General features: G+C 39.1%; 1 protein-coding gene across 1 annotated transcript in view; it reads right to left on the reverse strand.

Annotated features, from left to right (window-relative positions):
• Window positions 1–17,752, reverse strand: part of LRMDA (leucine rich melanocyte differentiation associated) — a 1,314,096-nt gene that overhangs the window by 210,191 nt on the left and 1,086,153 nt on the right. Inside the window, exon 6 of the mRNA XM_072628072.1 lies at window positions 12,513–12,597. Coding sequence (XP_072484173.1) covers window positions 12,513–12,597 — 85 coding nt within the window. The remainder of the gene's footprint in view (window positions 1–12,512; window positions 12,598–17,752) is intronic.

Below are 17,752 nucleotides of genomic sequence, written 5' to 3' on the forward strand. Positions count from 1 at the left end.
GAGAAAATACCATCAATCATCCTACAATCTCTTGAGACCTTGCAATGCCCATGGGGTCGCTGCCTGACCACGTCCTCAAAATATAATACTCAGAAGGGGTGATCATAAGCGCACCACTGAGGTTGTAAGAGAGAAAGGGTTCCTTCCTGTCCATTCTCTACTTAACCAGTGCCAACTCATTTTGCCTCTTTAAAGTCCCAAAGGAAGAGAGTGATGAAAGTGTGGGTCACTCATTTTGTATAATCAGTTCCAGCTTCTATCCCCTGGCAGCTTGTCTTCCAGCTCTGCAGCCAATGAAAAGACTTTTCATTAGCACAAGCCATAAACCCCTGAGTCAATCCTATGGTCACTCAGATAAAAAACATAAAGGAAATGCCTGCTCATACTTCAAGAACTGGTCCTCATAGGTCAGTTTAGCCATGCTATATATATGTATTGTGCATATTTTCTTATTTATGTGTAATATATAATTTTATTGATTATATAACATAAAAAGATACTTAAAAAGCACTGTATGAAAATTATATGACATTTTATCCTAGAATCAATAAACAGCCACTACTGTTATTGAATAGAAGAGTGACATGGTCAAGCTTGTACTATGGGAAAATTGATGTGGCAACACTGAGGAGAATGGATTAGAAAGGAGAAGGATGAATCAGGAAGACCAATTAGGAGGCTGTTTCAATAATATCAGCAAGAAATGAGGGGACCTTGAACTAGGATGATGGCTATGTGAGTAAAGAGAAGGGGACAGATGCAAGAGAATGTTGAGGATGTAGAAATGACAAGATTTGGCAACCATTCAGCTACAATTCTAGGATGAGGAAGAATCAAGCCTGACACCACAGTTATGAACCTGGGTGACTGAAGGATGATGGAACTGCCCTTAACAGACTAGAAATGATGTCTGTGATAAAGACTGAAGTATATCCATGCCTCCTCAACCTGTATGACTTGAGAAAAAGGGAGGGGGGAGGCTCTTACTTACTGGCTGATAACCTAGAGAGCAAAGCCAGTCAACAGACACCTAAAAGAGCCAGGAGGCAATCTTGGAAATTAGGGTATGGGTCTGCAGAGAGGTTGTTAGAACAGATGCCCAGGTAAAGGTTAGTTTATAAAAACTATAAGGGCCCACAATAGGGCAGAAGGAAATAGCATGGGAGCTTAGGTAGTTGTGAGAAGGGCCATAGTAGGGAACCACTGGGCTATATAGTGAATGAAGGAGATAGATTGGTCATGTTAGATGCAAACCTCTCAATTTGTTGTAAAAAGAATTTGACCCAGTTTCCTACCCTCTGATTATTTGGCTCATTCTGTGTCCTTGCCACTGAAGGACCAGGCCCATAGTTTGGATGCCATTTCTATGGGTGATAGTTAATAATAGAATTCTGATATACATAGAATAACCCCCTTCCCTCAAAGAACTTACTGGGGAGGGGGAAATATGTATAAAGGCAAATCAAATGTGTGTGTGTGTGTGTGTGTGTGTGTGTGTGTGTGTGTGTGTGTGTGTATTCAACAGAATCAGAAAAAAGCTTGGAGGAGGATTGTGCTTGGAGGGGTGGAGAAGATAACTTCTGTTTCAGACAGATTGAGTGTGAGATGCTATGGGACATCCAAGTGGAGATACTTTGCAAAAAAGAAAAAATGAGGTGATAAAGAGGTTTGTGCCGCAGCCTCAGGATGGAGGTTTAGTCACACTCCGTCACTCTGGGATACTTATTTTAGATAACCTCCTCACAAAAATGCTCGTCATATTCCTATCTGAGATTTGCATAAAGCACTCAGTAAACTAGGTGACAGGTTGAGTTCATTGGGAGGTCCCTTCTCCCCAGGAAGAGCTAGAGATATTTGGAATGGATTAGAAGACAAACCAACCATCAGAGAAATGCCAGACCCAGACAGGTAGAGAGAAGGGGAACATTTTAAAAGTATATACTTTCCATGAATAATATTACATAGTATTCTAGCCCTCTTTTTAGCCTAAGTACAGCTGGCAAATGGAGCTGGGGCTTTTCTCTCATTTCTCTCTTTTAAATACACACATATATACATACATACACACACATATATATGTGTGTGTATATGTGTGTGTGTGTATGTATACGATCAGACTTTCCATAGGAGATGGGCAACAAATGTGGCTTTCTTTCCAGTTGGAAGGGACCTTAGAAGGCATCTTGTCTAACTCATAATTAAACAAGAATCCCTAAGCTGACAAACAGCTATAAAGCCTGTGACGAACAATCTTCTGAAGTAGCCCACTGCACACAATGATATCTCTGATTATTAGAGAGCTTTGTTTACAGCTCTCCTTTATTTAAAGAATCCACCCCAAATGTTCACATGGAGTATTTGTGCCCAACCTGCGGTACAGTATCCCAAGCTCATATTGGTCTAATCAGCCACAATTGGACACACTATAACTTGCCTCTAACGTAACGATGTCAATTTAGTCCTCTTTGGGAATGAAGGACAACAACCAACCAACCAACCATTAGGCTCTTGGCAACTTTAACCCATTGCCTCAAGAACAAGCAGAACATGACTTTTCCCTATTCAAGTCTCAGAGGCAAATGGAGGCATTGGGCGAAGCCATGTTGATATTTCAGGATTCTTCCCTGTACCTTTCAATTGGCCCAAAGACAGCAAAAGTGGAAAAACCTGCTTCAAAGAGAAAGAACTTGGAAACTACCCCAGCTCTCTAAGTCTGTGTTGCATGAGAGCCCCACAGCTTAAAATGTTTTGTGGTTGTTGTTGTTTTTTCCCTTTCTCTGGATTTCTTTGGAAGGTACAACTTTTCTGACAATAGACATGATATCAGAAAGTGAAAGTTAAGCATATATGCCTGAGCAAAGATTATATATCTGGCTTTAACCCATTGGAGATTATTTGTCTATTTTTGCCAGAAGTATTAGTGAGGCCATGATGCCAGGGTTGGGGTCAAATTTCAACTTGAATATCCATATTCTCTTTGGTATTCCCTAAATCCAACATGGAAATTCATTTGGGTGTACACAACATATTATTTCCTCCAAAACTCTGTGCTTATCTTGCAAGTTTTTCTGCAATATGGGGACTTCACACCAGAATTAGTTGTTACAGATAAAGGAATTCTCTTGCCCATCATCTATAGGCAATGATAATCATGAATACTAGAGCAAAATCAATGTGTTTCTCCATGGAAATTCTGTCACTGAACTAATATCAGTGGGCAAGTCATTTGTCCTAGTATTTAGGGATTGTGGGATATGAGATAGAAAGGATGTGCCCACTTTTACATAGTGAATCCTCATCATTAACAGTGGCTCAACTCCTATCTCTGGTCCGAGCCCTTTGGTGCTGGATGGACTATATAAGAAAGTGGCTTTGGCACCTAAGAAGATGAAGTCAGGAAAAGTGGCTGGAGCTGACCAAACAGATACAGAAGTAATCTGTGCTGGAAGCAACACAATTTTAAAAGCACTCAGGAATTGATTTTCAAGATGTCTCAAAGAGGGAGAGATTCCAAAAGATCATGGGCATGAACAAAATGATCAAGAAGGCATGAACAACTACTGACACATATACTGTTTTCTTCATCTTTATAAACCTTTAATGAAAATAGTTTATCCATGCAACAAGTATATTCTACTATTTAAAATTTTATATTATGTTTACTGATGTCTTTTGATTGTATATTACATTAATTTCAGAATATGTCACTTCTTTCTCCCTGATTGAGGAAGCTAACGCTGGTAAGAAGAATGAAAAGGGAGGGGGGAATAGTTCAGTAATAAATCAGCTGAGTCTGACATCATATACAATAAATATTCTGTACCTATATTCACTGACCTCTGCAAGGAAGGAAGGGAAGATACTTCCCTCTCATCTCTTTTCTAGAGTTAAGCTTGGTCATCATCACTACATAGTGTTCAATTTCAGTCTTTATTTTTGTTTTTTACATTGTTGCAGTTCATTGAAAATACTGGTTTTTTGGTTATGTTTATTATACTGTTCATCTAGTTCATATAAGTCTTCCCATTCTTCTCTGAATTTTTCATAATCATTGTTTCTTATGAACTAATAGTATTCTATTATATTCATGTACCATAATTCCCCAACTAATGGGTACCTACATTTCTTCCAGTTCTTTGCCATTACAAAAAGTTCTCCTTATTAATATTTTGGTGTATGTGGAACATTTCTGTTGACTTGCTTGGATATGTGTGTCAATGATATGCTTGATGAAAAACATAAGGAGAACACACGCAGGTTTCCATATACAAAACCACAGAGGGGAGAGGTTCTCCTTGGCACATCTCAGCAAGATCCACAGTCACTCAAAAGAGACTGGCTTACCCATCTACACTGGATAAAGTGATGAATTCTAGATAGCTCCTAGATCCTGGGATTAAATCAGACAGGCAAGCTAGTGAGGGTTATCAGTACATAAGTCCTGAACCTGATGGACAATAAACTGAGCCTAGATTCATACAGATAGTAATTCATCTGAATCATATTAGGGAAACTGAACAGAACTTTAAATCACCCTTAAGCTTCTCACTGCCATCAAAGCCCCCTCCTGTATGTTAAACAGCAATATTTCCCATGACTACTAATCATCAAACACGAAGATTGCAGAAGAATTTCTATTACAAGTGACCTAAAAGATATCTGAAGGACTCATGGTAGTGTAAGCATATTGCAGCATATTACCAAGAATCTGCATGTGTCTCTTAACCAACAAGAGCATTATTAACCTAAAAAGTAGTCTGGTCAATCTTGTTGCTACAGTGAGGGTTAATGGATGAATAATCTGAAAGTTGCACTGCTTTCTAAAAAAGTATCCAAAGAATCATGGGAAGGCATCCAGTATGCTAGGAGGATTTTCTTTGATGGACTTTTGAGCATATAAGGATAAGACTCACACTTAATCAAAAGGCATAGATGGCTTGTGACCTGTTCTGGTGGAGGGAGTACCTACATCCATGAGATCACAGATCTATCGACTGCAAAGGATGGGGACTGAACCTGTGATTCACATGGAACTCCAAGATCAGAACACTCTTTATACAAAGCAGGCAGGCAACTTCCGGGCCCCTTATAGTCTCAGTGAATTGTCTAGAGTACCCAGGGGCTAAGCATATCAGTAAGCATCCCAACATATACAAGGAGGCCTGCTATCACAGGTTCTTAGATCTGCACTCATAGAAGAAAAGGAACTTTAATCAAGCACATGTATCATTCTTTCAACCAAGTACATATATCATTCAGTTAGTTCAGGGAGTTAGCACCCTGAATTTCAAAGAAAATACAGAGCAATCAAAAGACCAACAGATATGGTTTCCTCTGCCTGAATTCAATAGACAATTGGACTCCAACTGTCTGACCATAGTTACCAGAGAGGAAAGCACAACATCTGGGTTTTCAAGAGGGGGGGAGGGGGGCACTCCTTAGTGGCTTCCCAGAGTCCTCATCTGGCACTCAAGCCTTCTTGCAAAAGCTAAGCCCCAAAGTAAAACCTCACCTTCAGAGTATTTATATACTTTTTAGAGCCAGACGGCATAACCCTCTAACCCAGTGCCTCAATAGAAAAAAAAAAAAGGTACTTGACACTGTCCTACAAAACAACTCCACTAATCAAACTTCCCACACTGGACAAGCCCATCAATAGGTGGGAAAGATCTTCTTTAATCACATTAAAATAATTACTAATACTAATACATATACTGTTTCTAGTTTAAGAAACTCTTGTTTCTGTACTTTACTCCTCGTAAAGACTCAATTGTAAAGGCAAGATTCAATCAGATGCACTTTATTATACTAAAACGAAAAATAGCAAAATATTCTATTTTGATTGCCATCATACTAAGTCACTTGCCTAAGATTCAGAGACAATATGTGTTAAAAGGCAGGACCTGAACCCAGATCTTTCAGGCTTTGGGAATTTGTTCTCTATAGTATTTTTAAGTAGTCAAAATGTGAAAAAAAAAAGTATATATCATGTTTAACTTGGAAAATTAAACTGTTGAACATTAAGATTCCCACAAAGCAGAGGTATTTATCTTCACGTTCCCTCAAGGTGGGGAAACTGAGTCACAGAGGTTTTTTAAAGTGATTTTCCATTGTACATAACGAGAATAAGTGGTATTACTAGAACCCAGACTTCCTAACTCTTTTGCGAGTCCTCTTCAAACCACAGAGTCTTATCTTATACCTCAGAAAGGCAAAGGACTTCTAAGTTTTTCCACATTTCAGAGAGGCCATATGCTGAAACATTAAAAAACAGCTTCTCCCATCCAGCAGGTTGAGTCGATTTTTTAATCTATTGAAAAGCATTGGGGACAAGATGAACCAATCCATTTGTAAACATTATCTCCAGGCAAAATTTTGCATGCCAAGTATCGAATGCTATATAAGAGGACATCACTTGATGAAATGTTGATATTATTAGTATGATTGATAACACTTACTTCTGTTAATTGACATTTGCTCTTTCATGATGAACTCTACCCATAAAAGGTCTACTTTGCTAGCAGATAAACTTTAATAAGAGGCCTTGACATTAGCATCAATATCTGACACTTCAGAGGTTACATGATTCATACATTAAGCAATCTGAAACAGTTTTATTAATTTAAGTGTCAAAGAGAGTTGATATTCAGTGGTATCAACCTGGGGACCGGAAAAACTCACCCCAAATTCCTGAGATTCATCCCACCTTGCCTACTTCCTAGGAAAAAATCAAACAATTTGCCACTATATATAGTATCCCACCAATGTCAAAGGCTCATGGTCAACCATACTATCAGGCAGTAGGCATGGAACAAGAAGCTGAGAAGTGGTACCATAGTCCAAAGTGAAGACCATCATGCTATGTTTGAGCATGAAACTGAGATTGGGTGGAGAGGACAACAAGGTGAGAGAACAATTAGAATGGGAACGTGAGGAACTCAAGGAAAGGTAGAAGGCACATCCACAATGGGGTCAAAACAAGATGGAAAGCTGGAACAAACTTGGAGGAGAAAACTGACATTAATCTCCCCAAAAGGATTTATATACATAAAGACTAGGGAGAAATGAAACAGTTACTGTATCATAAGATGTGCCCTGGTAGGGTTTCCCTTTGACAGTAAGCCAGCACATTCTTTCTGTGGCCCTCCTTCTTCCTTTAAAGAAGTAAGGGAACCAGACCTTCTGTGAGCCTCAACTGCTGGCTTTCGTAGGAAAATAGCTTGGTAGGTCAGTTCTGCAGCTTTGAAAGGTCACCTGTGTGACCTTAAGCAAGTCACTTAAACTCTGTTCTCAGTTTCCTCATGAGATGGAAGTGGGAGGCATTGTTGGAATAATCGACCTCTATGAAATTATAAAACCACTATCCTTTATTTCATGATGTAAGTTTTTTTTTTCTTTGTTGTTTTAAATTGCTGGCTCTTGACCAGAAGCCAATTTATCTAAATGAACTGGCCCTAAGCAAAACTGAGAAGTTGTCAAGCTCCACTGGGGCACTTTCTTGATTTATTCTCTGTACCTTCCTTTCTCCTTTCTATTTCCTGTCTCTCTTGAAATTGGCAGCTTTGTAGGACTTGATTGTGGCAAGCAGAGGCCTCCAAAGGACTTTCCCCAGTCTTTCAAAAAAATATATTTGTCACATGGTTCTTCCCCTGACAGAAAACTGACCAACTCCATCACAATCATATGATAAACAAATGAGTAATGGTACAGACTTAAATTGTACTAGACAAAGAATCACTACAGATGTGTTCTTCCTTTAACTCATGGCATACTGGATGTCAACTCTCCTCTACTCTTGGTCTTGATCCTTTCTTCATTCCCTCTCTTGGCTTTCATCTTTAGTCTTTTCCATCTATGTCCACCTTCCCTGTAACCTACAGATGTGCCTGGGTCTCAGTTATGTTTTATCTTTCCCTCTTTTTCATTTTCAAAATCCTAGACAGATTGCTGATACTTTCTCACCAACTGCTCACTTCTCAACTCCTTGAAATCTGGCTTACTTTTCCATTGCGCAACTGAAAATGTTCTTTCAAAAGTTATAATTTTGAGCTTCAGGAGAGGTACTGGTCTGCTTTAGGAGAAGGGATTGTCTTACTTGAGGACTTTCTTTACCAATAAAATCACAGGCTCATTTCCTATACCTTTCTCTTTCAAAGGTCACCAATAACTGCTCAATTTGGGGTTCTGTTTTGCTTTTTCAGTCTTCATCTTCCATCGTCCTAAAAGTTTTTTGTAAACTGACTACTCTAGTCCTGGATATCCCTTCCCTCCTCGGCTCCCCTTCTGTTTAATATTCTTTTTCAGACTCATTTTCACCCTACAAAGGGAGGTTCTGTCCAAGGACCTTAGATGGCCTCAGATGTCCCTTCCAGCTCTTCTCTATGATTCTAAGATTCTATGATTCATCTTTTCTCTCTAGCCTCATGCCCTTGTGACCTTATCAGCTCTTAGAGTTTAAATTTTCATCTAAGTGCAGTTGACTCCCAAGTCTACAAACATAACCAGATTTCTGCTTTCCAAAAACAAGAAAAACCTTTTATTTGACCTCATCATCCCCTCAAGTTATCTTCCATCTTTCTCTTCTCTGTCAGAGCCAAACTGTGAGAAAAAGTTTTATACATGCATGACCACCAAGTTCTCACCTCCCACTCACTTCCCAAACTCTTACAATCTGGCTTCCCTTCCCATCACTTGATTGACTGAAATTGTTCTTTCCAAGGTCATTGGTGCTTTCTTTTAAACTATTATTTTTTTTTATTCTGAACTTAACAAACCTCAAATAAAATGAGCATTATCACAAACAAAGTAGAGCAGATAATGAGGCTTATACATAAAGTTATAAAAATATCCTATGTACATTTTTCTTTTCTTTTAAAGTAGATAATTCAATATATTCTTTTCAAAGCTATTATGTTCCTGTTTCCTTCTGAACTTTGTTCTGTTTATTTCTGTGCACCCTCTTTCTTCTTCTCCTTCTTCTTCTCCTCCTCCTCGTCCTCCTTCTTCTAATATTACTGCTAGCCCTATTCTTTACCAGTGACTTCTGAATTGCTAAATCTGACGTACTTTTCTTAACTCTCATTCTTCACCTCTCTGCTCTGTTTGATCTTGTTAACTATCCCTTCCTTCTGGACACTCTTCTCTCTTTGGGTGAGTATTCATTCTATTATGGGTCCCTTCCTGCCTATGACTGATCCCTCTCAGTGACTTTTGCAAGATTATCCATCCATATACTGTCCCTAATGCATGGGTGAGCCCCAGAGCTCTGTCCTAGCCTTCTTCTCTTTCAGTGATGTCATTAGCTTTCTTGGATCCACCTACAATCTCTATGCAGATGAATTCCAGATCTACAGATCCAGGCATCATCTCCCTTGAGTGTTAGATCCCTATCTTCAACTGTCTACTGAATATTTCTACCTACAAGCATCTCAACATAGCCAAAAGGAAATCGATTTGCCTTTCCCCTATCCTCCCTTCTTAACTTCCTTTTCTATGCTGAGGGAATCACCATTCTTCCAGTAATCAGGTTTTCAAACTGTGGATCATACTTGACTTCCCTCTTACTCATCCTCTACATGTAATAAATTGCCAAGTCTTGGAAATTCTGATGTTAAAACATTTCTAATATGCATTCCCTTCTCTTCAATCATGCAGCCACCATCTTAGTTCAAGCCTCTAATTCATCTTGCCCAGATTGTTGCAGTTCCCATCTTACTGGTCTCCATGTATCCAGTCTCTTTGCCTCTCTGATTTATTCTCCATATAATTCCAAAATATGTCTATAGATACTCCTAAAACATGGGTGTTACTATTTCACCTCCATTCCCAAGAAGCTTCAGTGGTTCCCCATTGCTTCCCAGATAAGACACAAATGCCCTCTGGCATTTAACGCTTTTCACATTCTGGCTTCAGTCAATGTTTCCAGGTTTATTACACTATTATTACCCTTTGGGGCCCTCGGTATTCCAGCCAAACCACTTGTTTTCTTCATTCGATGATATTTCATCTCCCTTCTATATGTCTTTGCATCCCCAGCCTAGAATACTTTCCTTCCTCCTTTCTGACTCTCAGAACTTTCCAGCTCCCTTCAAAACTCAACTCAATTGTACTCCCCACCTCCACTCCTCAGGATACATTTTCTGGTTCCCCCATCTATTAGTGCCATACTTCCCAATAACTTTCAGGCAGGTATCACTTCTACCCAGACTATTGGAGCAGCATCTTAATTGTTCTTCCTAATTCCTTTCTCATACTCCATGATTCCATCACCATTCCACAGCCAAAATAATCTTTCTAAGCCACAGGTCTGAATATGTCACTTCCCGGCTCAAAAAAAAAGTTTCCAGGGGCTCACTGATGCCTCTAGAATAAGATATAAGACAGGGGGTCACCATAATCTGACTCCTACTCATCTTTAGTCTTATGTCATGCTACTCCCTTTTATACTGTGTTGACCTGAATTACTAGTGGTTCCTCAGACTTGACCATTTATCTTGCAAATTCATTTGCTTGGAATGTGATCCCTCTTCATCTTCACATTTAAGAACCTGCTTCCCTGCAAAGTTCAGCTCAGATGTCTCCTATTCTGTGAAATACTCATTTCTTACCATTCACTTCCCCTTCAAATGACCTTGCGTTAAACTTATCTTTATCTATGTTCCTTAGCTCAGGGAAATGGCAGCTGCTTGAGGACAGGGGAAGTCTTGTAGCTGCCATCTTTGTATCTCAACACCTGACACAATGCCTTATACATAGCAGGTACTAAGTGATATTTGCATTTTAATCAAGGTCATCCTTACCACTCCCTCTCCCCCCCAAAAAGCAACACAAAGAGCAGAAATATCAGGTACATGATAGACCAACAAGATTGATATTTTGGGCCAACCCCCTCCACTCTCACTCTCTAAATGTCCCAATCCTAGTCGTATTGAAGTATCTCTAGTTTTATCAAAACTTCACAGGAAAATACAGGTTCACAAGGAAACAGCAGCAAGAAGGGGAAAAAAAACATTAACTCCAGAATAGCCCTCCTCTGACACCTTGTGACTTTTGTGACTTTGGGCAAATCACTTCACCTCCCTGGGCTCAGTTTTCCTGAAAGTAAAATAAGGAGGTTGGACACTATAGTCACTGACATCCCTTCTGGCTCTAGTTCTTTGATCCTAGGAACCAAACAATAAAATCAAGGATTATTTACTTCACAAAAGGATGCACCTCAGGTTGTTGTAAACAACTCACAATATAGTTAGTTTAGCTTCCTTCCTGCCTATAGATGTGTAAAAGTACCATTTAGATGCAATTCTTTATGAACACACTTATCATGTGAGTCAAGGTTTTACATACCCTGAAGGCATAATCTATTCCCTCCCTACCCCCTCTCTCCTTCACTTCAGTTGAAATGAAACTGTTCTGCAGGTTAGGCCTAGTCCCATTCACAGACACCTGGATTTCTGGAAAGCTTCCTCAATTACTTCCTTAAGAATATAAACATGTCACTTGGATAACACCAATAAGGTCTCTTTGAGGGCCAGCCTGACTCTTTGCCTATAGCCTGCACAGTCTCTTCTCACCCCTACCAGCCCATCCCCCCCAGCTGAAAATGCAGCTGGGATGACGGAGTGGGAAAAACCCAAGACCTGGCTTCCTGGGGTCCCTGGAGATCACTGGAGATGTTTCCTGTTTTAGGAAATGCTGTTTAGGGTGTGCTGCATCCTCAATTTAAATCTGGACTAAGCCTTTGAAAGCTTATTTTCACTTAACAAGCTCCATGTAGAAGGGTGGTTGCCATCGCAAGGAAAAATGGGATAAACACATCACCCCCACATATTGCACACCCTCCCAATTCCTCCTCGTATCTGAACTGCAAAATTTCTCACTTCATGAAGCCAGTTCAGGAAGCAAGGTGCTTTCAAGCTGGACTTCAGCCTGACTCCCAACCCTTTCAGAAGAAAGCCTCCAGAGGTCAGCAGCAGGAATGGGAGTCTTTTGAAGGCAGGTGCCATTTTTAAAGTCAGAACAAATGTTAAAGGAGATGTAGGCACACACAGAATCCAGTCTTAAATGTCAAAAGATATTCCTTTTCATCCTGATGTAGAGCAGGAGTCTTTTGAAATTATAGATTTTAATTGTTGAAACTCCTAAACAATGCTTATCTTAATAAAGATTAACAGATTTCCCAATCTTCTTCGATTATCACCAGTACTAGGTGTAAAACCAGGGCTAAATACTTAGCAATATTTAAGTACCATAATCTCTTTATTTAAAGAAAAATTCATGAAATGATATTATACCAAAGATTTATTTGCTTTCCCTGTAGACTGCCACTAAATCCTGTTTAATATGAGTTGAAATCTGTAGGCTTGACAGATATGGTTTTCTCATCAACTGCTTACAAAGCACAGTGTTCACTCTCAAGTGTCAAAGAAACAATAATGTACATGGAGAAGCCTGCGGCAAAGTTTAGGGTCCCGCCCTTCAGGCTGTGCAAAGAGATCAAAGGCTAGAGTTCCTACCTTGGTGACTGGTCAGTGATCGGGATGCAGGAGGCAGAGGTGTATACGGCAGCTGAGAAGATTCAGGAGCAACATACTTGGAGGCCTACGGGACAAGACGAAGGGGAGTATTACACAATTACCCAACACAAGAGTCTACACCATTTGTATGCACCATTGGAAGCACCAACATCAAGTGGACACCAATGAGACTGAAAATTATATTAAAATAATCATCGATCGGGGTTTGGGAATGGGGTTGGCTTGTCTAGATTTGTAACATTTTTGGAATGGAGAACTTCCCATTGGAAAAGCTTTCTGTTGATACAGACCAGGAAATAGTCTCTAATTTTATATTTAGAAAGTTACCTGTACAACTGTCACTTGCCCATGGTCACACAGTGATTCACTCAATAGCATTTATTAATTGTTCCCTATGTACTAGTTGATAACAAAAAAAGTCTCAAATACATATTAAGAAATTTGATCGTGAAAAATACAAGGCCTCATACACGCAGATATACACACATACACACATACATCTCACAATTACAAAAGGTTCCTCTGTCAGGTTAAAAAGTATGAATTCCTAAACCTTTCAAGCTATTGGAAATACACAGTGAGTATATCTGACAGGGAGAACTTGAATCCAAGTCATCTATATTCTCAGGCCAGTCCTTTACTGACTTCACCATACCTGCTTTAAAAACCGACAGACCTCAAGCACTGCAGTGATTATTCCAATACAAAGACAACCTTCTGCTTTTGGACTACAAGATACTGTCTGCCCTAACTCTCTCTGGCAGGAAATAAAAAATGGCACAGGCGCCATCTTTGTAGCTGGATATGAGCTTGTGATACTCAGGATATGGGGAAGATAAGCATTACTGCTTTTAAATTTGTTGTAGCTGCTGCTCAGAAAGGGGATTATCCGAGGCTAGAAATGATCTTTCCTCCACTTGCCTCTCTCCTGACTGGAGACCCAGCTCCAAACCGCCAGGTCCCTGGACTCATTTCACCCTTGGTTTGTATCTAAGAGTTCATCTTTCACAATGCAATGCTTCCAAGCATCCTTGGCAAACCTTGGGTCATGACACAGTGTTGAGAACCCATGGATTGAAGACACCTTCCAGAAAGCCATATAGATAAGAAGGCAGTAAAAGCCAAGGCATCATAACAGAAATGCCAACCCTTTGCAAGGAACCACCATTTCCCTTTGGCTGCCATCATCCGTACTAGTAAAACAATGAGTATTATACGCCTGGCACATAGTGAAGACTTAGTAAATATTGTACCTACTGTATATGCTTTATGGATGCCTTATAAAATTTGTGGATTTTTCATTGTGAAATATCTCAGTTTATATATCTATACATATACAGCTATAAATTAAATTTATATATAGCATATATGCATACATAATTGGAGATGTCAGAATAAAACACATGCATCTCATATATATTAGAACATATTATGTTATGCTACCTTATTTTATATTATATCATGATGTGTTGTATTACATCAGTATACATAGGAATAAATAATATGCAGTTCCAGAACCTTCATTGCTAAGAAGCTAGATTTTTTTTTAAAGAGTTTATCACTTCTTTTTTTTCTCCTTTTGAGATAGAGAATAAACTGTAGGAGGCAGGTTGGACTTTTCAATGAGATTACCAATCAAATATAAGCAAAAGGTTAGGTCTAGTTAGAAAAACCACATATGCTTCAATCCTGATATTAGGAATCTTTGATTTACATGCTTTCAATAAGACATGGGAAAGGGAGCTCCTGTCTCTTTCATCTTCCATATTCTATGAATCTACGAGCATAGAATACCAAAAATACTACTCCCAAGGTATCCACCACTTCCAAAGGCAACCCATTCTACTTATGGATACCTCTGTTAGGAAAATCTTTCCTTATGGTATGCCTCAATTTGCCTTTTTATAATTTCCATCAACTGTTCTGAGTTTCTGCCTTTTGATCCCAAGCAGAACAAATCTGAGCTGATGCCCCCAAATACTTGAAGATAAGTATCACCCCCAAGCCTCCTCTTTTCCAGGATAAATATTCCTAGCTGATTCAATCACTCCTCAGAAGGTCTTTTACCATCTTGGTTGTTTTCAGCTGGACTCCACATAATTTATCAATGTCTTAAACACCATAATACTCCACTTGAGACCTGGTTAGAGTTAAGAACAGAAAAGCTTTCATCTCTTTATTTCTAGGAACTATGACTCTTTCAAAGCAACCTAAGATCACTTTAGTTTCTTTTGGCCACCATGTCTTACTGGTCACGGATAAACTCCAGAGTCAGAGACAAAGAGGCAGAAAGTACTTTAGAAATGATCTCATCCAAGCCATGCATTTTTCAGATGAAGAAACTGGGACTCAGAGAGGCTAAATGACTTTTCCAAAGTCACCCAGACAGTAAAGGGAAAAGGCAGAATCTGAACTCCAGTCTTGTGACTCCAATTTCAGATTCTTTTCATTCTACTACACTGCCTCCCATGCTGACTCATGTTACACTTACAATCAACTAAACCCCCTAAATATTTTTCAGATGACTTCCTGAGAAGTAGTACTGTCAAATTCAAATAGAAATGGGGCAACTAAGTCATATATAAGGACCCCTACAGGTCACATATTGACTTAGAAAAATACATATTAACATTATATTATATTATATTATATTGTATTTTTATTTATTTTGCTAAATATTTCCCAATTACATTTTAATCTGGGTCAGGCAGAATATTGTAGGCAGCCATGTTGGTAGAAGGCTTGAAACTTCTACTATAAAGCCATGACTCTGTCACTTTGTAGGTGGGACTTCATATTTATTCTCTTTTTTTTTGAGGGGGGAGGTGAGGCAATCGGGGTTAAGTGACTTACCCAAGGTTACACAACTAGTAAGTGTCAAGTGTCTGAGGCTGGATTTGAACTCATGTCCTCCTGACTCTGGTGTTCTATTCACTGTACCACCTAGCTGCCCATACTTTATATTTATTCTCGTTCAATTTCTCCTTATTAGACTTGGTCTGACATCCTTTTTGTTAAGATCTTTTGGTTTATGACTATTATCCACTATGTTGGATATCCCACTCAATTTTGGGTCAACAGCCACTTTAATAAGCATACTGCCATTAATGCTTTTGTGCAAGTCACAGACAAAAATGCCAAATAGCGTAGGTCCAAACCTAGCCCCCTTGGGATCTTTATTATAACTCTTTCTAACTGAGACTGAACCATCAGTGATTGCTCTTCCATTCTGTCCATTCTACACCTTTAGAAGCCACATAATTGTATTCAGCCAAGCAAGCATTAATTAGGCATCTGCTGCGTACTCAGAACGCAGATGCTGAGAAACAAATACAAAATTAAAACAATCTCTACTCTCAGAAAGTTTGAATCTGTTGAGGGGAAATGGGCACATATATAAGTGTGTTCAGAAAAAATATAAGGAGAATAAATACAAAGCAAAGAAATACAAGATAGATAGGGGTGGGGGGATACTAGGAATTGGGGGAGTCGGGAAAGGCTGTGTAGACAAAGGTGGGGTTAGAATGCTTCTTGAAGAAAAAAATTAGATGGAGGTGAAGTTGAAGAAATGCTTTGCAGATATAGGAGACAGTCAGTGTTATAGCACCATGACATGGGGTTGAGTGAAGAGAGGGAAAAAAATAAGCATTTCTATAGCACCTATTCTGCGCCAAGCCTTGTGCAAAAGCTTTGCAAATATTATCTCATTTGATCTTCACAACAGCTCTGCCAGTTAGGTGCCTTTTTTAAATCTCCGTTTTATAGTGGAGGAAACTGAGATAAACAGAGGGTAAATAATTTTCCCAGATGCACTAAGTGTCTAAGGCTAGATTTGAATTCAGGTCTTCCTGACTCTGGGCATTCCCTCCACTTAACTATCTATCTCTCTGGTATGTGAGGAACAAAGAGAAGGCTGGTTTAACTATATTCCAGAGTATAGGAGGAAAAGTAATGTCCATCAAGATAGGAAAATAGGTTGGGGCCAAGATGTAAAAGGTTCTAAAATCTAAATATTTAGTTGATTTTGTAGGGAATAGGAAACCACTAGAGGTGAGGAGAGGAGTGTCATGGTCAGATCTATAATCAAGGAAAAAGAAAATCACTTTTGTGAAGAATGGACTGGATTGGGTAGAGACATGAATCAGGAAGACCAATTAGGAGGTTACCCCAGTAATATAGGTGAAAAGAATGAGGACCTGAACTAAGGTAGGGGTTATATGAATAGAGAGAAGATGTTGATCAGACTCAAGAAATGTCGCCAAAGTGGTAATAGCAAGATTTGACAACTGACTAGATAGGGAAGAGATAAAATGAGAACAAAATGCCTAGTTACAACCTTGGGAGACTAGTTCACACTTCTCTATCTTTTCTATAAGAATAACATGAAGGCGTTGTCTACTATACTGCTAAAAATCTAGGTGAGACATGTATATAGCATTCCCTTGGGCTAATTTGTCGGCTGAAAATGAGAAATGGTATAGTTTGTTTGTGAAAAACCTATGCTAGTTTTTAATGACCACTCTGTGTGTGTGTGTGTGTGTGTGTGTGTGTGTGTGTGTGTGTTTGAAGTTTCAGTAATTCTCCCTTTGGTATATTCTATAATTTTGCCAGAAAATCAGTCATGTTCAAGTTGACCAATTCTATCTTTTTCTCATTTGGGGAAAAAACAGGAAACTTTGTCCTTCTCTATCCTACCTATCCTATGTACCTCTTTCCCCTCAGTCTTTCAGAGATTGATGGGTAAATCAGCAGTCACATCTACCAGTTTTCTGAGTACCTAAAAATTCAGTTCATTTATGCCGAGTGATGAGCTTATCTGTGATAATTCTCTGCTTATCTTTACTTATTTTTAGCATTGACTCCCTACTAGCCTTTTTTCCCTTCTGTTCTTTCCAGATCAAAGATCATTCTCAGGAGCTGGTAAAGGGGACCAAAAAAAAGTTGAATAACTCTGCTATATCCCATCCACTATACACAGCAGTTTCCTTCTTTCTTTGACCTTCTACTTTAAGTATTCAATAGAACTACAAGTAACATTTTCTATTGTCTTCAGCTTAACCATTTCAACTCTGGAACTCCCATCCTGGGGCCCACCATGTTCTGATTGGTGTATAGTTCCATTTAAACTTCATAATCTACCCTATTGCCTATATATGTACCACTCCTCCACCTTACAATCCCTGTGACTCCATAAAAGACTCCTTGACCAGTAGTCTCCT

This window comes from Notamacropus eugenii, chromosome 1, assembly GCF_028372415.1.
Source record: "Notamacropus eugenii isolate mMacEug1 chromosome 1, mMacEug1.pri_v2, whole genome shotgun sequence".
Classification (NCBI taxonomy): domain Eukaryota; kingdom Metazoa; phylum Chordata; class Mammalia; order Diprotodontia; family Macropodidae; genus Notamacropus; species Notamacropus eugenii.